The following is a 27,819-nucleotide window of genomic DNA, read 5'->3' as shown; positions in this document are numbered from 1 at the left end:
AATCCAATGCAAATCCAATGCAAATCCAATCCAATCCAAATCCAATTCAAATCCAATCCAAAGCTAATCAAAATCCAATCAAATTCCAACCCAATTGCAATCCAAAACCAATCCAAATCCAATCTAAATCCAATTCAAATCCAATCCAAATCGAAATCCAATCCAAATCCAATCCAAATCCAATCCAAATCCAATCCAAATCCAATCCAAATCCAATACAAATCCAATCAAAATCCACATCCAATCCAAATCCAATCCAAATCCAATCCAAATCCAATCCAAATCCAATCCAAATACGATCCAAATCCAATCCAAATCCAGTCTAAATCCAATCCAAACCCAATGCAAATCCAATGCAAATCCAATCCAATCTAAATCCAATTCAAATCCAATCCAAAGCTAATCAAAATCCAATCAAATTCAACCCAACCCAATCCAAAACCAATCCAAATCCAATCCAAACCAATCCAAATCCAATCCAAATACGATCCAAACCAATCCAAACCAATCCAAACCAATCCAAACCAATCCAAACCAATCCAAACCAATCCAAACCAATCCAAACCAATCCAAACCAATCCAAACCAATCCAAACCAATCCAAACCAATCCAAACCAATCCAAACCAATCCAAACCAATCAAAATCCAAACCAATCCAAACCAATCCAAACCAATCCAAACCAATCCAAACCAATCCAAACCAATCCAAACCAATCCAAACCAATCCAAACCAATCCAAACCAATCCAAACCAATCCAAATCTAATCCAAACCAATCCAAACCAATCCAAACCAATCCAAACCAATCCAAACCAATCCAAACCAATCCAAATCAAACCAAACCAAATCCAAACCAATCCAAACCAATCCAAACCAATCCAAACCAATCCAAACCAATCCAACCCAATCCAAATACGATCCAAACCAATCCAAATCCAGTCTAAACCAATCCAAACCCAATGCAACCAATGCAACCAATGCAAACCAATGCAAACCAATCCAATCCAAACCAATTCAAACCAATCCAAAGCCAATCAAAATCCAATCAAATTCCAACCCAATTGCAATCCAAAACCAATCCAAACCAATCTAAACCAATTCAAACCAATCCAAATCGAAACCAATCCAAACCAATCCAAACCAATCCAAATCCAATCCAAATCAAATCCAAACCCAACCCAAATCCAATCCAAACCAAATCCAAACCCAATCAAAACCAAATCCAATCCAAATCCAATCCAAATCCAATCCAAATCCAATCCAAATCCAATCCAAATCCAATCCAAATCCAATCCAAATCCAATCCAAATACGATCCAAATCCAATCCAAATCCAGTCTAAATCCAATCCAAACCCAATGCAAATCCAATGCAAATCCAATGCAAATCCAATGCAAATCCAATCCAATCCAAATCCAATTCAAATCCAATCCAAAGCTAATCAAAATCCAATCAAATTCCAACCCAATTGCAATCCAAAACCAATCCAAATCCAATCCAAATCCAATCCAAATCCAATCCAAATCCAATCCAAATCCAATCCAAATCCAATCCAAATCCAATCCAAATCCAATCCAAATCCAATCCAAATCCAATCCAAATCCAATCCAAATCCAATCCAAACCAATCCAAACCAATCCAAACACGATCCAAACCAATCCAAACCAGTCTAAACCAATCCAAACCCAATGCCAATCCAATTCAAATCCAATCCAATGCAAATCCAATCCAATCCAAATCCAATTCAAATCCAATCCAAAGCTAATCAAAATCCAATCAAATTCCAACCCAATTGCAATCCAAAACCAATCCAAATCCAATCCGAATCCAATCCAAATCCAATCCAAATCCAATCCAAATCCATTCCAAATCCAATTCAAATCCAATCCAAAGCTATTCTAAATCCAATCTAATTCCAACCCAATTGCAATCCAAAACCAATCCAAATCCAATCCAAATCCAATTCAAATCCAATCCAAATCCAATCCAAATCCAATCCAAATCCAATCCAAATCCAATCCAAACCAATCCAAACCAATCCAAAACCGATCCAAACCAATTCAAACCAATTCAAACCAATCAAACCAATCCAAACCAATCCAAACCAACCAAATCCAATCCAAACCAATCCAAACCAATCCAAACCAATCCAAACCAATCCAAACCAATCCAAACCAATCCAAACCAATCCAAACCAAACCAATCCAAACCGATCCAAACCAATCCAAACCAATCCAAACCAATCCAAACCAACCAAACCAATCCAAACCAATCCAAACCAATCCAAACCAATCCAAACCAATCCAAACCAATCCAAACCAATCCAAACCAATCCAAACCAATCCAAACCAATCCGAATCCAATCCAAACCAATCCAAACCAACCAAACCAATCCAAACCAATCCAAACCAAACCAATCCAAACCAATCCAAACCAATCCAAACCAATCCAAACCAATCCAAACCAATCCAAACCAATCCAAACCAATCCAAACCAATCCAAACCGATCCAAATCCAATCCAAACCAATCCAAACCAATCCAAACCAATCCAAACCAATCCAAACCAATCAAACCAATCAAATCCAAACCAATCCAAACCGATCCAAACCAATCCAAACCAATCCAAACCAATTCAAACCAATCTAAACCAATCCAAACCAATCCAAACCAATCTAAACCAATCCAAACCAATCCAAACCAACCCAATCCAATCCAATCCAATCCAAATCCAATCCAAATCCAATCCAAATCCAATCCAAATCCAATCCAAATCCAATCCAAATCCAATCCAAATCCAATCCAAATCCAATCCAAATCCAATCCAAATCCAATCCAATCCAAATACAATCCAAATACAATCCAAATCCAATCCAAATCCAATACAATCCAAATCCAATACAATCCAAATCCAAATCCAATCCAAATCCAATCCAAATCCCACCCAAATGCAACCCAAATCCAATTCAAATTCAGTTCAAACCCCATCCAAATCCAATCCAAATCCAATCCAAATGCAATCCAAATCCAATCCAAATCCAATCCAAATCCAAATACCAATCCAAATCCAAATTCAATCCACATCCAATCTAAATATGATCCAAAAACCTAATGCAAAAAGCTAATCCAAATCCAATCCAAATATAATCCAAATTCAACCCAAATCTATCCAAATCCATACGAATTTGACGTCATACGTTCATTGTTTGGATTGCAATCGTGAGTTCCAACTCGTTTGAATGCACTTTCAATCGCCTCGGCTCGTCAATGGAACTATACCCGAGCAAAGTCTGAAAACATAATGAGAGCATATAGAAAACACGTTTTGATTTTGACATCAAATTGAAATCATAATTTGTTTCCAAATATGAATCATCATGATTGATTATATATTTTGATCTCATTTTGCTGTAGATTTCTAAATTGTATGATCTGACATCAAACTGTGTACTTATTTTGTTATCGGAACCAATATCAAATTTAGTTTTCGATTTGCTCTCATCGATAGCAGGATTAGTTTTCGATTTGATGTCACAGTAAGATTTTTCTGCTACATTTACATTTTATTATTTTAACCGTTAAAACGACCAAAAAGATATCAAATTAAGTAATCATATTCGGCGATTTCACAACATCAAAACGAGTTATCGTGACAAAATCGAAAAAAAAAGGTTTTAATTTTTTTAATTCATTTTACAAAAATGAATCAGTTTATGCACTGGAAAGGGAAACTTCGTGAACGGTGCCCGTTATATCTTGTCGAAAAGGATCTTAAAATAGTTGCCAGGTACTCAGAAATGAATTATAATAAACCATAGGCGGTGAAAGTTATTTCATGAAAATCAATGTTGTTTGCTGTATTATTTACAAAAAATAAAAAGAATGACTATAATTTTCAAAAATTTTGGGGGTGACAAAAACGGGTCAAACACATGACAAAATCGGGACGTGATAAAATCTGGGAGTGACAAAATCGGATCGACACTGTATATTATTACAGAGTGCTAGATGAATTGATCGTAACCAACGACACTCCACAGCTACTCCACCAAAAATACCACTAATCAGTAACCTCCTCATGACATTCGATCCGCAACCTTGTCCCACATTTGGACTTCCCATTTCCTGAACAGCCAACCACTGCCGAAAGCGTAACGAACCGCGCCAAGCATAGAAATGGTCAATCGCCGGCTTTTGACGACACTTTCGTAATGAGACGACAACCGTTAACGGCGTAACGCAAAGCCAGTTTCTCCATTGAATACTTATCTTACGATATTTCTAAACTATCTATATGATACTTTTGGTAATTTAAAGAGTTTGCAATGGCAGTAATTCATGGATGGCGCCTCAATGCGCAAACGGGCACGGCGACCGGCAGGCACACTGGTCACAAACAGTTATATGCAAGCATACAGCAACGATGATAACAACAACGACCACACGGCGGAAGATAACTGCACTGGTTTGTGCTTGTGCTGACGGCGATGGTGTTCCCCAGTTGCCCATGTCAAGTGAGGAACGCCTCCCGCGTCGTCGCCACCGCCTTACCAAGCATCGTGTCCTACACTTTTGAATGCCTCTACACATGTGAGTGTGATGACGCTAATAGGCTTGCCACAATCATAAAACAATCAGCTCGACCAGTTCCAAGAATTAAATCTAGCACCGACCACTCATCTAGCATCTCGGACACCTGACTTGGTCATAGTTAATCGCAGAAGTTTTCAGTTGAATGGAAACGGTGTATTGAAAGTGGATTGATTTGATTTCGGATGATCACCTCTACTAGATGCTGCCATAGGGTACCTAAAAGTTGATTATTTTTTACAATATTAGGCCGATACAAATATTTAAAATCCATTTTGTCTCCCCCCCCCCTCCGATTTTTTTTGCCAAAAAATAATATTTTCAGGGGGCAACAAAATAAAATTTGGATAATTTTGAGGATTTTCAAAACATTCTTTAACAAATCCGAGGAGTTTTTTGATTTTTTCCACTTTAATATCTATTTTTTATTATCCCCCCCCTTGACCTTTCGGAGACCAGTAGGACAAAAAGTTAATTAAATATTTGTAACGGCCTTATTTTGAAAACAAAAAACGATCGAAAACTAATTTGAAAGCTAGTTTGTTTGATTAGCTACGCCAAAATTAAACTAAAGAAATTATCACAAAATACAAAATATTGAACGACGATTTGTATTTTTGAATCAATTTGATATAAATGCATCAAATTAGGCAATAATTAAAAATTTAAATACATATATCAAAATATGCACATTTTGATTATTGAACAATACTCATTCCGATGTACATAATGTAACTGTCCCTAGGGCTAAACTAAACAGACTTCGCTGACCCATCTCAATCAAAACAAACAGCACCACGCCCTTCGTGTGCGGTTCACGGTGCGGATCAACTCGCTTCCCCAGAAGGAAATCATACAAATTTCGCTTCGAGTATAGGACTGAAAAGATCATCGACTTGTGCGGTCGACCGAGCGAGCACCAGCAGCGATAGTGTTTCATTCGCAGAGGGCGCTAATGAAACCAGGCAATAAACTGGTGCAGGTAGAACAAAGTGCGTGGTGCGATCGATTGAGCGTAGCGATCGTAAGCCCGCTTGCTGTAGTTGTGGAATAATATTTAATTTATTCTACCTACAACTCGCTAGCCCGAAAAAGTTGACCATAGGCAACCAAACTGTTCTCTATCGCTAGAAATAGATTGTTTGCTTGTTCAAAAGGGGAAATTAGCCACGATCACACTCTCACGCACTGACGGTTGTGATTTGAACGAACATGGATCGATCGCAGTGAAACCATGTGAAACTGTAAAAGGTGTGATGATCGTGACGTTGGAACTCGATGACAGGTCGATCGATGATAGCGGATCAACGAGCGAGAGTGCGATAGCATGATGCGTGATGCTACACCACGAAGGAGATAGTCGCTATAAAACAGTTTCTAATCTACTTTTTTTTCGCGACACACTGGTATTGGTTTCTAGGAGAGATACTGTAAGTGTTTTGGTTCAGGAGAGAGTGAGTAGTAAGACGTGAAATTTATTCATCATGATGTCCGATGTCCGATCGGTCGGCTACCCGGTGCATCGCTCGCAGCCAACCATGAGAGACAGAAGAAAATAATCAGAAACATGAAACGTTAGTATAGAGGTGGTTAAACGCGATGAAGAGGAAGGAGGGGGGGGGGGTAACAGTATTATAGACTAATGACTAAACCACCAGCACACTACCACGGCAGCGCGAGATTATGAATGAAATGGTTCAATTACAACTTCATTGATGATTTTCCTTTGTTGATCGGGGAAGTTGAGTAGGTTGTATGTATGGTGGCATATTACTATTAATGGATTAATTGATCCATATGCAAGACTATCGCGTGACTCTTTTCGGGTGAACCGAAGAAAGTTTGTAGCTTGATGTAGTTTGTTATAAACGGAAGTGTTTTTTTTTCACTTGTACAGGTTTGTACACATGATTGCTGATTTAGGAAAGATCCGTTTACTGCTTTACGATATAATAAACCATTGCGAACCCTGTTCCCCTTAGACACACACTTTGTATGAAGCACCATGTCTATACGTGTAGTTCTATGAATGATTTTTTTAGCTTTTTTGAAATGTTCACCTTAGCATAGCTTTTATTATCTATCACATGCGGCATGCGGCACGTAACCCACTAAAGCAGCGGTTCTCAACCTTTTTCTTGAGAGGTACCCCTTCAAACTTTTGCATTAATTGAGGTACCCCCTCTCGAAATTAGGCTTCCAATCCTCTTGAAAGAATAATTCCGAGTCCTTTGAAAGGAAGCTCCTTTCAGCTTTTGAATCCCTTAAAGTAGGCTTCCGCGACTCTTGTTTAGAGGCTTTTGAGCCTCTTGTAGAGAGGCTTCCGAGCCTCTTGATGGCGGTTTTCGAGCCACTTAAAAGGAGTCTTCCTTTGCATCTTAAAAGGACGCTTCCAAGCCTCTTGAAACTTCTTTCAACGCTTCCTCTTGAAAGGAGGCTTTTGAGCCTCGTGAAAGGATGCTTTTGAGCCTTTTGAAAGGAGGCTTTTGAGCCTCCAAAAAAGGAGACTTTTGAGCCTTTAGAAAAGAAGGCTTCCGAGCCTCTTGAAACGAGGCTTTTGAGCCTCTTGAAAGGAGGTTTCCGAGCCTCTTGAAAATAGGCTTCCGATTCTCTTGAAAATAGGCTTCCGAGCCTCTTGAAAGGAAGCTTCTGAGCCTCTTGAAAAGTGGCTGCCGAACCTCTTGAAAGGATCTTGAAAGAAGGCTACCGCGTCTTTTGAAAGGAGGCTTCCGAGCCTCTTAAGAGGAGGCTCCCGAGCCTCTTAAGAGGAGGCTCCCGAGCCTCTTAAAAGGAGGCTTACGAGCCTCTTGAAAGGAGGCAACCTATCCACTTGAAAGGAGGAGGCTTCCGAGCCTCTTGAAAGGAAGCCTCCGAGCAGCTTGGAAGAAGGCTTCCGAGATGCGTAGAAGGATGCTTCTAATCCTCTCGCAACGAAGCAACCGAGCATTAGTGAAAAAACCCAACTTAATTCACCGAGTAGTGATACTGCCTTTCTTGCATTTAGCCAAGACATCAACCTTTTATGGAGCTAATATAGTTCGATGAACCATTTTCTTAATAACTTCTAAACGCAACGGTCGATCGTTACCAAATTCAATAGTGATCAACTAGGACTTGCCCTCTGTCCAATGCAACTTGTTGCAAATTAATGAAAATCGGTTAAAGTTTACTATATGGAAAGTTGTTTAATGTTTTTCATAGCTTTTGTGCACACAAATACACACACACACACACACTTATCAAAATTGTATCAATGAGTTTTGATTGGAATTGTAATACATCCGCCATTACGCATTTTTGTCCGAGGTATCCCCTAGGGCCAGCAAAGGTACCCCCAGGGGTACATGTACCCCAGGTTGAGAACCGCTGCACTAAAGCGAACAATTCACTGAAATTAAATTTTATCTGATAAGAAAATTATGTTGAACTTTTAGTGGAACGACGCTAGTTGAGTCAAGTACGAGACACTGTGGGCAGCAGGGACTATATCCACGGGCTTGACGATCCCTCCCCAGGCCATCTGCGAGTTGTGGCGCCTGTCTAGGATGTGGTGGGGTTTGACAATGGGCCCTGTGAAACCTCTATAAAAAGCTGCATGTATCCGCAAGTAGGCTCCGCCAAAGCGACCGTGTGCCGCTCAAAGCGCACAAGCCCAAGTCATGGTGTTAGGTGGGACGCTAAACATCCTGACACGACGGCCCTCCGGCGAGACAGGAGGTTTGCGCAGGCCCAATAAGCCGCCTGGAAAACCAATCATTACGAACAATATAAGAGATAACGCGACTCGATATGATCGGCAAAGACCTAGGCGACGAATAAAGGATCATGATTGGAAGCTTGGAACATGGAACTGCAAGTCGCTAGGTTTCGCAGGTTGCGACAGGATGATCTACGATGAATAACATCCCCGCAACTTCGACGTCGTGGAGCTGCAGGAGATTTGCTGGACAGGACAGAAAGTGTGGAAAAGCGGGCATCGGGCGGCTACCTTCTACCAAAGCTGTGGCACCACCAACGAGCTGGGAACCGGCTTCATAGTGCTGGGTAAGATGCGTCAACGCGTGATTGGGTGGCAGCCAATCAACGCAAGAATGTGCAAGCTGAGGATTAAATGCCGTTTCTTCAACTATAGCATCATCAACGTGCACTGCCCACACGAAGGGAGACCCGACGACGAGAAAGAAGCGTTCTCGCACAGCTGGAGCAGACATACGATGGATGCCCACTGCGGGACGTCAAAATCGTCATCGGTGACATGAACGCGCAAGTAGGAATGGAGGAAATGTATAGACCGGTCATCGGACCGGATAGTCTGCACACTGTATCGAATGACAACGGCCAACGATGCATAAGCTTCGCAGCCTCCCGCGGAATGGTAGTCCGAAGCACCTTCTTTCCCCGCAAAAATATCCACAAGGCCACATCGAGATCACCTAACCAAGAAACGGAAAACCAAATCGACCACGTTCTAATCGACGGTAAATTCTTCTCCGACATCACGAACGTCCGTACTTACCGCAGTGCGAATATTGAATCCGACCACTACCTCGTTACAGTATGCCTGCGCTCAAAACTCTCGACGGTGTACAACACGCGTCGAAGTCGGACGCCGCGGCTTAACATTGGGCGGCTACAAGACGGTAGACTAGCCCAAGAACACGCGCAGCAGGTGGAAGTGGCACTCCCAACGGAAGAGCAGCTAGGCGCAGCGTCTCTTGAAGATGGCTGGAGAGATATTCGATCCGCAATTGGTAGCACCGCAACCGCTGCACTAGGCACGGTGCCCCCGGATCAGAGAAACGACTGGTATGACGGCGAATGTGAGCAGTTAGTAGAAGAGGAGAATGCAGCATGGGCGAGATTGCTGCAACACCGCACGAGGGCGAACGAGGCACGATATAAACGCGGAACAGACAAAACTCGATTTTCCGGAGGAAAAAACGTCAGCAGGAAGATCGAGACCGTGAAGAGACGGAGCAACTGTACCACGCTAATAACACACAAAAGCGTGAGGTGTGTAAGAAGCGGCTAGCTCAGGGGTTCTTTCCAACAGGGTCGGCGTACTCGGGAAGACATACAAAACACTTACCAAGAACAAATGAACAAAGTGGACCAAGACCGTCTATCAAAATAAATAAATTAAACACGGCACAGAATCAATACTTTTGAACATAGTTATATAATTAATAGTACATGGATTTAGGGGTTAGGGGAGGGCTTGAAGGTGGCAGGCTTGTGAATGAAGGGGCTGTCGCACTGGGTAGTGGCGTCCATCTTGGTGGGGACATGCAGTCGATAGAGAGAGTGGGAATCTGGTTACCTTGGTCATTGGAGGTATGCTGCAGCTGACGATGTGTCGTTCGGGGGGATTCGGGAGCTTTGTCCCGACGTTCCACGGGCTCGAACACGGGGTAGTGGCTCATCGGATATTGGGTACTAGTGAGCGGGGAAGCCCGCGGACCTCACAAGCCCCTCACCTCCAAAACGTCCACCACTACTATCCGTGCCATGTGGCCTGGCAATGACGTACGGCTCTAGGACCACCAGCTCGGGACTCGCCGGAACCTCCCATAAAATTGTCCTCACTTGTGGTTCTGGTGATTGTCGAACTCTATTCCCGGCACGAATTCACTCTTCTCCTCGCAGCTTTAATTCCTTCGCAATCTTTTCTTCCCATCTTCTCCTTCACTCTCCTCTTGTCCTCCATCCTCTCCTTCCTCGCTTTCTCATCCTGTCATCATTGTTTCTCTTCTCATCCCTCTTGCACACGCTTAAAATCAATAACACAGAGATATGTTTGCTTCACACAAAACGGACCTAATGCAGAACATCCCCTAGATGAGCGACAGTTACACAGCCACAAAAATAGCTCGTGTGGTTTTATTGAAGCTTGGATTTCAATATTTTCAACAGTATTTGGTTCCTCATGAAACAAGGAATCTGTACAAACGTTTACATGTTGAAAAGGACCGTTATCACGACCGTACGAGGCATTTTTGTGCCTGTGTAACTGTCGCTCATCTAGGGGATGTTCTGCATTAGGTCCGTTTTGTGTGAAGCAAACACATCTCTGTGTTATTGATTTTAAGCGTGCATCCATACAGGCAACACTTACGAATAATCGTGGAAGAGATAGGAGTGGATGGGATGCGAATCGTTTTAATTTAAAAGGACAGTTTTGTTTTAATCGATCGTTTTTTTGTTTTAGAGTATATTGTTTAAAGTAAAGTTATTAAGTTAATCTAAATAATTATAATTTCAAATATCATGATATCAAAGATCACATTGTTTACCAGTTGTTGGTAACAGGTGATCCAAAGGTGGCGGCAGCACTACAAAGAGCACCTGAATGGCTATGTGGCAGACGAAGATGGCGGTATCGTGGTGGACCTGGGGGAACGCGCGCAGGACATATTTCTACCGGCTCCGGATCTCCAGGAAATCCAGGAGTTGATTGGCCGGCTGAAGAACAACAAAGCTCCTGGGGTTGACCAACTACCAGGAGAGCTATTTAAACACGGTGGTGAGGCACTTGCTAGAGCGCTGCACTGGGTCATTACCAAGATTTGGGAGGCGGAAGTTTTGCCGCAGGAGTGGATGGAAGGTGTCGTGTGTCCCATCTACAAAAAGGGCGATAAGCTGGATTGTAGAAACTACCGTGCAATCACATTGCTGAACGCTGCCTACAAGGTACTCTCCCAAATTTTATGCCGTCGACTAGCACCAATTGCAAGAGAGTTCGTGGGGCAGTACCAGGCGGGTTTTATGGGCGAACGCTCCACCACGGACCAGGTGTTCGCCATTCGCCAAGTACTGCAGAAATGCCGCGAATACAACGTGCCCACACATCATCTATTCATCGACTTCAAAGCCGCATATGATACAATCGATCGGGACCAGCTATGGCAGCTAATGCACGAAAACGGATTTCCGGATAAACTGACACGGTTGATCAAAGCGACGAAGGATCGGGTGATGTGCGTAGTTCGAGTTTCAGGGGCATTCTCGAGTCCCTTCGAAACCCGCAGAGGGTTATGGCAAGGTGATGGTCTTTCGTGTCTGCTATTCAACATCGCTTTTGAAGGGGTAATACGAAGAGCAGGGATTAACACGAGTGGTACAATTATGGTGGCAATAATTATCAATTTGGCTTCGCCGACGACATAGATATTATGGAACGTAACTTTAAGAAGATGGAGGAAGCCTACATCAGACTGAGAGGGAAGCCAAGCGGATCGGACTAGTCATCAACACGTTGAAGACGAAGTACATGATAGGAAGAGGTTCAAGAGAAGACAATGTGAGCCACCCACCGCGAGTTGGCATCGGTGGTGACGAAATCGAGGTGGTAGAAGAATTTGTGTACTTGGGCTCACTGGTGACTGCCGAAAATGATACCAGCAGAGAAATTCGGAGACGTATACTGGCTGGAAATCGTACGTACTTTGGACTCCGCAAGAAGCTCCGATCGAATAGAGTTCGCCGCCGTACCAAACTGACAATCTACAAAACGCTCATTAGACCGGTAGTCCTCTACGGACACGAGACCTGGACGATGCTCATGGAGGACCAACGCGCACTCGGAGTTTTCGAAAGGAAAGTGCTGCGTACCATCTATGGTGGGGTGCAGATGGCGGACGGTTCGTGGATGAGGCGAATGAACCACGAGTTGCATCAGCTGTTGGGAGAACCATCCATCGTTCACACCGCGAAAATCGGAATACTGCGGTGGGCCGGGCACGTAGCAAGAATGTCGAACAATAACCCAGTGAAAATGGTTCTCGACAACGATCCGACAGGCACAAGAAGGCGAGGTGCGCAGCGAGCAAGGTGGATCAATCAGGTGGAAGATGACTTGCGGATCCTCCGTAGACTGCGTGGTTGGCGACGTGTAGCCATGGACCGAGCCGAATGGAGAAGACTCTTATATACCGCACAGGCCACTTCGGCCTTAGTCTGAATAAATAATACGAGACACTGAAGACGGCCTTACTGTTGAGGTCGAAATACATATCTGTCAAAGTTACAATAAAGTGGTGTTTTCCTCACTACTCACTTCCAACTTCTCACTTCACAACTAACACATTATACTTCTCAACATTAACTTGTCACTAATCATTTCCAATTCACACTACTTACTTCACACTTGTTACTGCACATATCTCATTACTCAGTACTCACTTCAAACATCTCACTTCTCACTACTCTGTGCTCACTTCAAACATCTCATTTCTAACTTCTCAATTTTCATTATTCACTTCGAACATCTCACTTCACTTAATAAATGAAATTAGAGATGACATTTTCAAAAGAGCTCTTGAAGTAATTTCCGAAGGATTCCTAAAAGAATTTCTGAAGAAATTTATAAGCGAAGTTTCAAAGGAATTCCAAGAATTTCTTTCTAGAGTTTCGGAAGGGATTTTTTAAGAAATTACTGGAAGCATTTGTTTGAGAATTGAGCAACCATCGCAGCTCCACCATTGACGACGCTACCAACGTCATCGCTGCGGCAGCGTTTGTCGCTGGGATCGCTACCCGACGCCATGGTCCGCTCTTCGCCCTCCGATCGCCACCGATGCTAGCTCACCGCTACCGATGCGATGGAGCGTCGTGTCCGCTCTCCGAACGAAAATGATGCGCGCGCCGGTTTCATCCCTAAAAGTGTAACCCGATTTCTAATCATGGACGTCATGATTGGGAGGCATGTGTTCACACCACACGCCCACCGACGCTTCGACGCGCGTGCCCGAAACACGGGTCTTTTTATGGAGAGATAGAAAATGAAGCTGTGTACCAAAATGACGGTAACTTACATCAAACTGATGTCCGTGTTGGAGATACGTGAACGGGATCGATTGATTGTGATTTTTTTACTGGGTTTGGAAAGAATTAAAATTTTCAATAGTTTCAGTAAAATTTGCAAATTGGTGGAGAGTTTCCGAGTCGATTGATATATAAACCTCAAAAATCCATCGAGGCGTTATTACTGCCATTTCCCGTCTGTTCCAAGAAGTAAAAAACAGAGAAAAATTAGTCTGACCTCCAGGTTCCAAAAAGTACAGTGATTGATAGATTTGCACAAGCTGTTATTCATTTGTTGGCATGTATAAAACCGCATTTCGATAAACCTTATGTAAAAATCTTTTGATTAACCACGGTGGCACCATCATTTCATCAGCACAAGCTCCCCTCGATGTGTTTCCCTACAGTTCTCAAACCAACAAAATCCTACTCCCTTTTTTCCCCGAATCAAACTAACCAGCCTACAAAGCAAGGAATCTTATTTTCTACTGTCTTTTTCAGTGGTATTTTCAGATTCGATCGAAATGTCGAACGATCTACCGGCGCCGGCGCCGCCCCCAACGTCCAACGTATCGATGCTGAACAGCAACAGTAATGTCAATCTCGGTCCCCTGCCGGATGGTTGGGAGGAAGGCATAACGGCTAAGGGCGAACGGTACTACATCAACCACGCGACGCGGACGACCACCTGGAGGGACCCCCGATTGTGTAGGTGTTCCGAATTTCTGTTTTCTGTATTGTTGACCACCCAGACCGTCCGCTGGATCGGTGTCATCTGTCCCTTCCTGGCGTTTCGTCCAGACTGCCTGCAGTAGAGTAGCTAGAGCCTAGTAGATAGAGCGTAAAAAACCCATCCGGAGAAGCACACGCACCTTCAACACCACATCATTCGAATCAACTTCGTGTCGAGGGCATAGACTTCAGAGTCTGAAAGTTACCATTCGGAAAGCATTACGAAATACTATTCTGTTGTGCTGATTCCCTTGCCTCCATCTAACACCACTCTCTGATCCTCGGGATATGTCACTAACCAATGACTATGGGTCTTTTCCTTTCGTAACCTTTACCTGTCGCATGTCTTATTTCTGTCATATCTCAAAAACAAATTGCAGCTCAAACATTACCTTTCTAAGGCTTCCTACCATATACTACGAACATGCATCCACGCCTGATGAGCAAGGGGAACGCTTGTCAATTTTCTTTCTCCATTCTATCACAGCACCGATGACACTTGACCTACCTAACTACATATATCTATCTAAGTATTTATCAACAGTATGCGTCAAAGAAACTACCGTGAGAGTAACATAGAAGAGATTTCCTCATACTTCTATGTGAAAGGATTTGTTCAAAAGAGCTGAAGCTTGTTCTTTTATCAAATTGATGAGCAAACGGTATCCATACACTCAACCGTTTCAATAAGCTGCATCATGATTTTTCAAATGATCACAAACGAGTAGTTACAGTGCAGTTTTTGCAAAATACCCCTGCTTAACTTTCAGAAGCAGTTAAAGATAAATTCCAATGTGAATTCAAAATAGTTCCGAAAAGAATTTCTCTTCAGAAATTCAAAAGAAATCGATTCGAAAACGAGAATTCCAAGGAACTTCCCACTGGAATTTGGAAGAAATTTCCCATCGAAAATTCTAAGGAATTTCCCGTTCGGAAATTCTAAGAAATTTCCCGCTAGAAAAATAAAAGGAATTTCGAATGAATTTCCCGTTCGGAAATTCGAATGAATTTCCCGTTCGGAAATTCGAATGAATTTCCCGTTCGGAAATTCGAATGAATTTCCCGTTCGGAAATTCGAATGAATTTCCCGTTCGGAAATTCGAGCGGAATTTCAGCAATTGTTATTTATTCACGAAACACGTTTTTGGCGCATACTGTACTACCATCCTATTGCATGGTCCTCAAAACCTGCTGACCATTTCAGAATTGTACTGGACAAGAACAAAAGACTCTCCAAAGCCAGAATAAAAACCAGCTCCAAGCAACAGCACTAACATTTCCCTTTGTCTTACTCCCAACAGCCAACCAGGATTGGGCAGCACAAGAGCAATCGGTCAGACTGTACAACCTGCAGCTAGAGCGGGAACGCCTCCGGAGGCGGCAACAGGAAATTAGGTCACATGTAAGTACAAACATCTTGTAACTCGCGAGATCGATTTAATAACCCGAAAAAAATACCAATGTCCACAGATAGGGGAAGACCCGTTCCTGTCCGGGCTGACGGATCACTCGCGCCAGGAGTCCGGTGACAGTGGACTGAGCGAATCGTCAACGTCCCAGTCGATGCCCCACACGCCCGATTTCCTTTCCAGCATAGACGACAGCATGGACGGACTTAGCAGTGAGTGTACAAGCATTATGCGTGGATTCTTATTTGGTTTTTTTACAACTGTTGCGTAATTTCAGTGGCAGATAACTCGATGGACACAATTGCATTTGGAGATAATTTAGAAACGCCCGATGAGTTTATGGTGAGTACTGATGAAAAAGAGTCTTGTATTTTTTAAATTACTCAATTATGTGGAGAGGTAGGATCAACTTTTGTTGTCAAGTTTCTTATTGCTTTTTTCGTCAGGGTAAATAAAAAGGGCTAGAGAGGTCTAAGAAGGTCGATAAAAAGATATATAACATTTTGTTTTACGAACACAATTTATCTAGAAAATAAATCGGTTCTTTAGAATGATTTTTCGGTTTTTTACATGATTACATTTTTCCTATTAATTAAGTAAACAAACAAAAATTATGACCTATCGATCTTTCCAATAGAGGTAATAAATAATAGTAATAGTAATAGTTTATTACCTCTATTATCTTTCCATTATCGAATGACTGCTAACTTTGGGGTCGTACACATATTACGTAAGCAATTTTTCTGGATTTTTCGATCCCCCCACCCCCCATGTAAGATTTTTTTCATACAAATGATTTTTTATGGTGGTGCGTAAGAAAACGACAGACCCCCTCCCTCCATTAGTGCTTACGGCTCCTTTGTGTATATATGTACAGATGATCTGCTATATGGTTGTAGATCTAACGACCTGATCTCAAGATCGTTTTGGAGGACCTTCGTTGTGTTGGAATACAGCAATATTTGTATAAAATATCTTCACAGACATCTAAGAATTTGTTGGGAAGAGTTTTGATAGATGCCATGAACTTTTTGGATACCGTTACCGCATAGGCCATACGACCTACACTTCAGAACGATTCGCGAATTCTAGAATATTACTTGGGGGCAAGCCAATTTTTTCCACATAAATCATCTGATGGCTTTGAACTGAGCAGAATGACCTGAGCTTGGTTTGAAACACGCAGCACGCTTCTACATGACTGTAGATCTTACGTCCTGAACTCAAGAACAATTTGAATGACCTTGCCTCCATTCAAAAGTAGGTTAATAGATCTAACATATCTTGACAGGTGATTTAGGGTCTGTTGAGAATATTTTTAATTGAAGACGAAAACATTTTGTTGTTGTATATGCCTTACGAGCTGAACTTCAGACAAGCGAAATCGCTAGTTCTTGAATATCACTATACGGCACGACAAGAATTATCACATGAATCATTTGATATCTGTGAACTGTGCAGAATGTAACTACTGAGCGTATTTTGATGTGCGTATTACCTTTCTCTTCTATTGTAGAATTCAAGGCTTAAACTCATAAATGTTTTAAATGAATTAGAATGTTCCAATAGTATTCTCAACAAATGAATGGCAGCGGAGCGGTACTTAGGTCAAAAGAAAGCCCTACTAATTAAAAAAAAACGCCCGAGGTCATGAGAATCGGTCAGCACCTTGACCTACCGTACCAGTTTATCCAGAAATCCATGTATCGGAAATCCGTGGTATCGATCTATTGAATCATTTGCGGCTTTCAGGTCAACGTTGTATTCGCGGCACTTCTGCAATATCTGCCGTAAGGCGAACCTGGTCCGTGTTGGAGCGTTGACCAATGAATTCCGTCTGTTACTGAAACTCGTTTGCAAATGGTGCTAGTCAATGGCAGAACATTTGGTAGAGCATTTTATAAGCGACGTTGATCAAAGTGTTTGCTTTTTGTTTTGATATATAATTTTTCTGTGACGATTTTGTTGGAAGTGTGACGTCTGTTTCACTGAACTATGGTATCCCAAACTGTGGGGGTCCAACCCAAATCCTATCCAGATACAATCCAAATCCAATCCACATACAATCCCAATCCATTCCGAATCCAAAACAAAAACAATTCAAACCCAATCCAAATCCAATTCAAATCCAATCTAAATCCAATCCAAATCCGATCTAAATCGAATCAAAAGCCAATCAAAATCTTATCCAAATCCAATCCAAATCGAATCCGAATTCAACCAAAATCCAATCCAACTACAACCCGAATTCAATCCAAATCAGATCCAAATCCAATCCAAATCCAATCCAAATCCAACCCAAATCCAATTCAAATCCAATCTAAATACAATTCAAATCCAATCAAAATCCAATCCAAATCTGATCTAAGTCGAGTCAAAAGCCAATCAAAATCATATTCAAATCCAATTCAAATCTTATCCAAAACTAATCCAAATCCAATCCACATCCAATCCAAATCGAATCCAAATTAAATCAAAATCCAATCCAAATCCAACCCAAGTTTAATCCAAATCCGATCCAAATACAATCCAAATCCAATCCAAATCCAAATCCAAAACAACTTCAATCCAAATCCAATCCAAATTGAATCTCAATCCAATCCAAACTCAATCCAAATCCAATCCGAATCCAATTCAAACACAATCCAAATCCAATCCATATCCAATCCAAATCCAATCCAATCCAAATCCAAATCCAATTCAAATCCAATCCGAATCCAAATCCAATCCAAATCCAATCCAAATCCAATCCAAATCCAATCCAAATCCAATCCAAATCCAATCCAAATCCAATCCAAATCCAATCCAAATCCAATCCAAATCCAATCCAAATCCAATCCAACCACCCAAACCAATCCAAACCAATCCAAACCAATCCAAACCAATCCAAACCAATCCAAACCAATCCAAACCAATCCAAACCAATCCAAACCAATCCAAACCAATCCAAACCAATCCAAACCAATCCAAACCAATCCAATCCAAACCAATCCAAACCAACCAAATCCAATCCAATCCAATCCAAATCCAATCCAAATCCAATCCAAATCCAATCCAAATCCAATCCAAATCCAATCCAAATCCAATCCAAATCCAATCCAAATCCAATCCATATCCAATCCAAATTCAATCCAAATCCAATCCAAATCCAATCCAAATCCAATCCAAATCTAATCCAAATACAATCAAAATCTAATCCAATCCAAATCTAATCCAAAACCAATGAAAATACAATCCAAATCGAATCCAAATTAAATCAAAATCAAAATCCAATCCAAATCCAATTAAAGTCAAATCCAAACCGAAACCAAGTTAAATCCAATCCAATCCAAATCCAGTCCAAATCCAATCCAAATCCAATCCAAATCCAAATCCAATCCAATCCAATCCAAATCCAATCCAAATCCAATCCAAATCCAATCCAAATCCAATCCAAATCCAAATCCAATCTAATGCAATCCAAATCAAATCTAAATCCAATCCAAATCCAATCCAAATATAATCCAAATCCAATCCAAATCCAACCCAAAGCCAATCCACATCCAATTCAAATTCAGTCCAAATTCAGTCCAAATCCAATCCAAATCCAATCCAAATCCAATCCAAATCCAATCCAAATCCAATCCAAATCCAATCCAAATCCAATCCGAATCCAATCCGAATCCAATCCAAATCCAATCCAAATCCAATCCAAATCCAATCCAAACCAATCCAATCCAAATCCAATCCAAACCAATCCAAACCAATTCAAACCAGTCCAAACCAATTCAAACCAATCAAAATCCAATCCAAACCATTACAACCAATACAAACCAATCCAATCCAATTCAATCCAAACCAATTCAAATCAAACCAAACCAATCCAACCAATCAAAATCCAATCCAAATCTAAACCATTCCAAATTCAAATCCAAATCCAAATCCTATCCAAATCCAATCCAAATCCATTCCAAATCCTATCCAAATCCATCTAAATCGAAATCCAAATCCAATTCAAATCCAATCCAATCCAAATACAGTCCAAGCCAATCCAAATCCAATTCAAATCCTATCCAAATCCATTCCATGTCCTATCCAAATCCAATCCAAAACCAACCCAAATCCATCCAAATCCAAATCCAAATTCAAATCCAATCCAATCCAATCCAAATCCAATCCAAATCCAATCCAATCCAATCCAAATCCATTCTAAATCCATTCCAAATACAATCCAAATCCAAATCCAAATTCAAATCCAATCCATATCCAATTCAAATCCAATCCAAATCCAATCCAAATCCAATCCAAATCCAATCCAAATCCAATCCAATCCAAATTCATTCCAAATCCAATCCAATCCAATCCAAATCCAATCCATATCCAATTCAAATCCAACCCAAAGCCAATCCACATCCAATTCAAATTCAGTCCAAATTGAGTCCAAATCCAATCCAAATCCAATCCAAATCCAATCCAAATCCAATCCAAATCCAACCCAAAGCCAATCCACATCCAATTCAAATTCAGTCCAAATTCAGTCCAAATCCAATCCAAATCCAATCCAAATCCAATCCAAATCCAATCCAAATCCAATCCGAATCCAATCCGAATCCAATCCAAATCCAATCCAAATCCAATCCAATCCAAATCTATTCCAAATCCAATCCAAATCCAATTCAAATTCAGTCCAAATCCAATTCAAATCCAATCAAAATCCAATCCAAATCCATTACAAATCCAATACAAATCCAATCCAATCCAAATTCAATCCAAATCCAATTCAAATTCAATCCAAATCCAACTCAAATCCAATTTAAATTCAATTCAAATCCAATTCAAATCAAATCCAAATCCAATCCAAATCCAATCCAAATCCAATCCAAATCTAAATCCATTCCAAATTCAAATCCAAATCCAAATCCTATCCAAATCCAATCCAAATCCATTCCAAATCCTATCCAAATCCATCTAAATCGAAATCCAAATCCAATTCAAATCCAATCCAATCCAAATACAGTCCAAGCCAATCCAAATCCAATCCAAATCCTATCCAAATCCATTCCATGTCCTATCCAAATCCAATCCAAAACCAACCCAAATCCATCCAAATCCAAATCCAAATTCAAATCCAATCCAATCCAAATCCAATCCAATCCAATCCAAATCCATTCTAAATCCATTCCAAATACAATCCAAATCCAAATCCAAATTCAAATCCAATCCATATCCAATTCAAATCCAATCCAAATCCAATCCAAATCCAATCCAATCCAAATTCATTCCAAATCCAATCCAATCCAAATCCAATCCATATCCAATTCAAATCCAATCCAAATTCAGTCCAAATCCAATCCAATCCAAATCCAATCCAATCCAAATTCAGTCCAAATCCAATCCAATCCAATCAAAATCCAATCCAAATCCAATCCAAATCCAATCCAATCCAATCCGAATCCATTCCAAATCCAATCCAAATCAAATCCAAATCCAATCCAAATCCAATCCAAATCCAATCCAATCCAAATCCAGTTCAAATTCAATCCAAATCAAATTTAAATCCAATCCAAATCCAATCCAAATCTAAATCCATTTCAAATTCCATCCAATCCAAATCAATTCCAAATCCAATCCAAATCAATTCCAAATCCAATCCAAATCCAATCCAACCCAAATCCAATTCAAATCCAATCCAATCCAAATCCAATCCAAATCAATTCCAAATCCAATCCAAATCCATTCCAAAACCAATCCAAATCCATTCCAAATCCATTCCAAATACAATCCAAATCCAATCCAAATCCAATCCAAATCCAATCCAATCCAATCTAAATCCAATCCAAATCAAATCCAATCCAATCCGAATCCATTCCAAATCCAATCCAAATCAAATCCAAATCCAATCCAAATCCAATCCAAATCCAATCCAATCCAAATCCAGTTGAAATTCAATCCAAATCCAATTCAAATCCAATCCAAATCCAATCCAAATCCAATCCAAATCCAATCCAAATCTAAATCCATTCCAAATTCAAATCCAATCCAAATCCAATCCAAATCCAATCCAACCCAAATCCAATTCAAATCCAATCCAATCCAAATCCATTCCAAATCCAATCCAAATCCATTCCAAATCCAATCAAAATCCATTCTAAATCCATTCAAAATACAATCCAAATCCAATCCAAATTCAGTCCAAATCCAATCCAATCCAATCAAAATCCAATCCAAATCCAATCCAAATCCAATCCAATCCAATCCAAATCCATTCCAAATCCAATCCAAATCAAATCCAAATCCAATCCAAATCCAATCCAATCCAAATCCAGTTCAAATTCAATCCAAATCCAATTCAAATCCAATTTAAATCCAATCCAAATCTATTCCAAATCCAATCCAAATCCATTCCAAATCCAATCCAAATTCATTCCAAATCCAATCCAAATCCAATCCAACCCAAATCCAATTCAAATCCAATCCAAATCCAATCCAAATCTAAATCCATTCCAAATTCAAATCCAATCCAAATCCATTCCAAATCCAATCCAAATCCAATCCAAATCTAATCCAATCCAAATCCAATCCAATCCAAATCCAATCCAATCCAAATCCAATCCAATCCAAATCCAATCCAAATCCACCCCAAATTCAGTCCAAGTCCGATCTAAATCGAATCAAATGCCAATCAAAATATTATTCAAATCCAATACAAATCTAATCTAATTTTATCTAAATCCAATCCAAATCTTGTCCTAATCCAAATCCAAATCCTATCCAAATCCAATCCAAATCCAATCCAAATCCAATCCAAATCCTATCCAAATCCAATTAAAATCCAATTCAAATCCAATCCAAATCCAAATCCAATTCAAATTCAGTCCAAATCCAATCCAAATCCAATTCAAATTCAGTCCAAATCCAATCCAAATCCAATCCAAATCTGAATCCATTCCAAATTCAAATCCAAATCCTATCCAAATCCATTTCAAATCCTATCCAAATCCAATCCAAATCCAATCCAAATCCATCCAAATCCAAATTCAAATCCAATCCAAATCAAATCCAAATCCAATCCAAATCCAATCCAATCCAATCCATATCCAATCCAAATCCAATCCAAATCCAATCCAAATCCAATCCAAATTCAGTCCAAATCCAATCCAATCCAATCCAAATCAAATCCAAATCCAATTCAAATCCAATCCAATCCAATCCAAATCCAATCCAAATCCATTCCAAATCCTATCCAAATCCAATCCAAATCCATCCAAACCAAACCAAACAAATCCAATCCAAATCCATTCCAAATCCAATCCAAATCCAATCCAAATCCAATCCAAATCCAATCCAATCCAATCCAAATCCATGCCAAATCCAATCCAAATCCAATCCAAATCCATGCCAAATCCAATCCAAATCCAATACAATACAAATCCAATTCAAATCCAAATCCAATCAAAATCCAATCCAAATCCAAATCCAATCCAAATCTAAATCCATTCCAAATTCAAATCCAATCCAAATCCAATCCAAATCCAATCCAAATCCAATCCAAATCCAATCCAAATCCAATCCAAATCCAATCCAATCCAAATCCAATCCAATCCAAATCCAATCCAATCCAAATCCAATCCAATCCAAATCCAATCCAATCCAAATCCAATCCAAATCCAATCCAAATCCACTCAAAATTCAGTCCAAATCCAATCCAATCCAATCCAATCCAATCCAAATCCAATCCAAATCCATTCCAAATCCTATCCAAATCCAATCCAAATCCATCCAAATCCAAATCCAAATTCAAATCCAATCCAAATCAAATCCAAATCCAATCCAAATCCAATCCAAATCCAATCCAAATCCAATCCAATCCAATCCAAATCCATGCCAAATCCAATCCAAATCCAATCCAAATCCAATCCAAATCCAATCCAAATCCAATCCAAATACAATCCAAATCCAATCCAAATCCAACCCAAAGCCAATTCAAATCCCATCCAAATCCAATCAAAATCCAATCCCAATCCAAATCCAATCCAAATTTAATCCAAATCCATTCCAAATCCAATACAAATCCAAATCCAATCTGAATCCAATCCAAATCCAATCCAAATCCAATCCAATTCAAATCCAAATCCAATCCAAATCAAAATCCAAATTCAATCCAAATCCAATCAAAATCCAATCCAAATCAAAATCCAAATCCAATCAAAATCCAATCCAAATCCAATTCAAATCTAATCCAAATCCAATCCAAGTCCAAATTCAAATCCAATCCAAATCCAATCCAAATTCTATCCAAATCCTATCCAACTGCATTCCAAATCCCATCCAAATCCAATTCATATAGAATAAAAAATTGATGAGATTTCAGTAAATACAAATGGTGAGTTATGAATCAGTTTATTATGATTTTTTCATCTGACGTGAACTCATTTTTATCAAAATTCTAAAAATCAAGGCATTTGATATCTGGTGGGTCCAAGCAACATGGGATTCTGCTAAGTGGGTCGAATATCAAAAAAGTTTGGGAAAAATTTTAAAAAATATTACCAAAATAAATATTTACAATCATTTATATGAAAATGAAATAATGTTTCTTTTTTTTCCTTTTTCTAGCTGGACGACCCCCTGCTATTGGAGAAGATCGATGCCGTCAGTAATCTGAACCTGATAGATCCTTCGAGTACTAAACCGGACAACACGTTGTACGACATCATTTAACAACAGAGAGAACAAAACAGAGTTAGTAGCCGATTTGTAGAGTTCAGCAAGCCGATGGCAGATTTAAATTTATCGACACCAACACTCAACACAGTATATACTTAACAAGAGAAGAAAGAACAGCAAATTGACGCAAATTTACACATTCTGAAAAATTCTATAAGAATTCACAAACACAGAAAAAAAGAACAATATGCAGAACTATTGCGGAAAATATTGATTCACAATCAAAGAAATTGTGTGAAGCTAAATTCTAGTTTTAGGGTTCTTAGTTTGAGTATATAGAATCAGAACAGCTACATAGGTACGTTCTGGATAATCAAGTTTTGTATTCGAGCATGGAATGAGTATGTATTAGTGTGAACGCGTGTTAGTATTTGTGTAAGTGTGTAAAAATCAAAGCTAAAAATCGTTTTACGATTCAGGAATCGGTGCGATCCCGTTTCCCCGCATTATTGCAATGATGCAATGATCACTCAGTGCCTTATCGGAAAGTGAATTTCCCGACTGACAGCGCCTCGAGTGCATGGGTGGGAGTTGAGAGAAACAAGAGACGTGATTTTATTATAGGATGTAATTCGCGCGAACTCACAAACACATATCAGATTGGGTCGAATCGGAACCCACACACCCACCAACATGCGTGTGAGCACTTGTCAGAGGAAAGTTTGTCCGAAGCAATCGTCTGTGAACGCGAGAAAGGGAGAGAATGCGAGTTCTGAAACAAATAATCATTACGTTACAAATGTATGGATTTAGATCAACGGGGACGCTGCTGAAGTTTCTATTATAGTCATCCCTAACGGTCTCAGTCCAGTGAATTCAGTTGCAGAACACAGCGTGGAGATATGCAATAATAAGTAGTTTTGATATGTTTTGTTTGGAAATGTTGTATTGAAAGAGAAATTTTAAAAACATCGTTAGAAAAGCATTAAAAAGAAAACAAGTGCTACTTATGGCAACACAAAATGTGCCTTTTTTGGGATTTAACCATTTATACAACAGTTATTATTTACGGTAAGAACAATGTTGGGAAGGAGATTTTTTCGTAGCAAAACTAGCAATTTAAAGCATCGTGTCATTCATTTTTTGTTTTGTTTTGAGCATAGCATAATTTTCATCCTTTTGAATCAGGCAGCTTGTCACATGGCAAAATCTCATACTCTATTGCGAAGCCAATTTGTATTAGTAACTACCTTAGTTAAGTTAATGCAAAAAAAACATTTACTACTATCAAACCTATTAGTACCGGTAGAAATCAGAAGCTGAATGGAAACACAACGCAATCGAAAGAGCAAATACAGTCGATTCAGTTGGAGTTTGAAGGCTCGGTTGTTCGACTAAACTATGAAAATAAAGACGGAAGTCATTTGCTGCATGCCCAGGAATTGAGTTTCCAGAGTACATGAAATCTGGTCAGCTGACGTCTAGAGAACTATATAAATATACTTTATTATGATTATGCATTGATAATGAAAACACAAACAATGGTTTTAAAATGTAAGAAAATTTTCAATCTACTTAAATCAATCAGCATTAGCGTAAATTTACAGCAGTAATGTTCGTAAGCAGTACATTACTATTCTATTTGTAATTTTAGATCATTTCTAGCATCTTCCATTATCAAATCGTAGACATCTTTCAGTTATACGTCTAGAGACAAGCAAAGATTACATAAATATTTCAGCAAATTTTAGACCTACTTTGCGGAAATGCAAAATTTCATATATTTTCTTATTGATAACTAGTTATAATAAGCTATATTTAAAAGCTCCTAGCAAATTGCAGCACAAATTTTTCAACACTGTAAAACTAATTATCTAACATCATCCGCCACAAAATCCGACGAATCGAAATATATTTGCTTGAATTCATGTTAAAGAATAAATCGAAACCACGCGGTCAATGTTCCATTCGAAATAGCTTTTGATGAAAGACAGAAATAAATCATCCAAATTTAAGAGCATCGGTAAACATTCAAGAATATGGCAACACTAAAATGTAATCCTGAATATTTCCATCACTTCAATAATTTCCTACTTAAGTATTTCTGAAGAATTACCGACGATCATCTATGAAAATTTTAACTAAAATACGCAAAACAATTCGCTGTCATTTGTCCCAGTGCTGCACGGCGTGCATGTGCGCCCGTCCAAAACTAATTGCATTTCTAATATGTGTGTATGTTTGAAAAAACAAAATGAACCAACCCTCTTTAAGCGTGTACACCGCACACTGCGATCAATGATGGCATCCGACGAGGTCAAAGAGTGAAACTATGCTATGGTCAACAAAAAATAAATGAACGAATAGATAGCGGAACAAATTTGTGGAAACCATGTAGAAGCCGTCCAAAAGAAAAAAAAATGCATGAGTAACAAAACGCAAAAATCCCACTAAGTAAACACCAATTCTCCCATTTATGAGCGATAAGTTGAAAAACTCAAATTTAAAAATTGAGCTGAAATCGTGATAAGTTGTTAGGTCTAGCAAATTCAAATGACAATATTGAAAGGAAAGTCGGAAAACCATGCATCGTCATCATCAAGCAATATTTTTGCCGCCAAAAATATGATCAGCGTTGATGTGGTATTTAGGTGCCAACTTTTTCAAAAATACATCCATTTCTCTTTATTATTTGTCGATTTTTTTATAAGAACAACATTCTCAGTAAAGTCGTCACCTATTTCTCTACCGGTGCCCGTAGAGAACGTAGTGTGGACAGCGTAGGTTGTCAGCGATGGTCCCCAAATGTGTATTACATTCGGGGTATCGCCCCTAGTTATATATCAAAATGATCTTTTTTTCATTCAAACCTCATTGAAAAAAAAACTGAATTCAAGAAATATATTGAGATTAAACGCAAGCAATCTGGTTTCTTTTTCTAGAAGAAACTAATTGATAAGTTTCTGTTCAACCGCGTTCGATAATTCGAACTGAGCCAGAACAGAAATAACAAGGATATAGCAGCGAGAGGAGTACATAAAAAGGAACTATTTTTTACGGAAACTATACAAAAGCTTAAAAATTCTGATACTGTTACGAGAGGATCGCCTCTGGATCTGTTTATTGCGCTCGTTCGTTATTGCAATTTATTGTTGCACAAGCTGTACGATTGATCGTAAAACAGTTCTATATTCTAACCTAAAATTATTTCTTTTTTCGCAAAGCAATGAAAAAAACGCAGCCGATCGCGTATCGCTAAGATCTGTGCAATGTACATAGTAATAAGACGCCAGGAGTGAAAAAAGCTATCAGAGTGAATCCGCGAAACTGTGATTTTTGAAAAGTGGAATAATTTTGTTACAATATATAAACATGTATCAAGAAAAAAACGAAAATAAAAAAATCGAAAAACAAGCAACGATGATGTTTTATTTGAATTGAGATATAACCACAACGTGTTTTTTAGTAAGGATTAACGGAAATCTGTAAACAGACACCGTTAGGGCATCGCATAGCATAGAAAATAACCCTGAGGGTACTCTATCTCTCAAACATCTTTGCCTTCCACAAAGTGGAGAATAATAACAGGTAGATATCTAATCTCTAGAGGTATGTTAGCTCTCTTAACACTCAAACTTATGGGA

The 27,819-nt window shown here is 39.6% G+C and overlaps 1 protein-coding gene across 2 annotated transcripts in view; it reads left to right on the top strand.

Moving 5' to 3' along the window:
* Positions 1 to 27,589, top strand: part of LOC134208694 (transcriptional coactivator yorkie) — a 123,363-nt gene extending 95,774 nt beyond the window's left edge. The window contains exons 3-7 of one of the 2 annotated variants that reach the window (XM_062684497.1): positions 13,890 to 14,096; positions 15,422 to 15,522; positions 15,591 to 15,741; positions 15,807 to 15,871; positions 24,125 to 27,589. In XM_062684497.1, the coding sequence (XP_062540481.1) occupies positions 13,890 to 14,096; positions 15,422 to 15,522; positions 15,591 to 15,741; positions 15,807 to 15,871; positions 24,125 to 24,229 (629 nt within the window). In that variant the 3' untranslated portion in view covers positions 24,230 to 27,589. The remainder of the gene's footprint in view (positions 1 to 13,889; positions 14,097 to 15,421; positions 15,523 to 15,590; positions 15,742 to 15,806; positions 15,872 to 24,124) is intronic. The other variant, XM_062684499.1, reaches the window with a different exon arrangement.
* The last annotated feature ends 230 nt before the right edge of the window (positions 27,590 to 27,819 follow it).

This window comes from Armigeres subalbatus, chromosome 2 (genome assembly GCF_024139115.2).
Source record: "Armigeres subalbatus isolate Guangzhou_Male chromosome 2, GZ_Asu_2, whole genome shotgun sequence".
Classification (NCBI taxonomy): domain Eukaryota; kingdom Metazoa; phylum Arthropoda; class Insecta; order Diptera; family Culicidae; genus Armigeres; species Armigeres subalbatus.
This window is presented reverse-complemented; position numbering and strand designations above follow the sequence as displayed.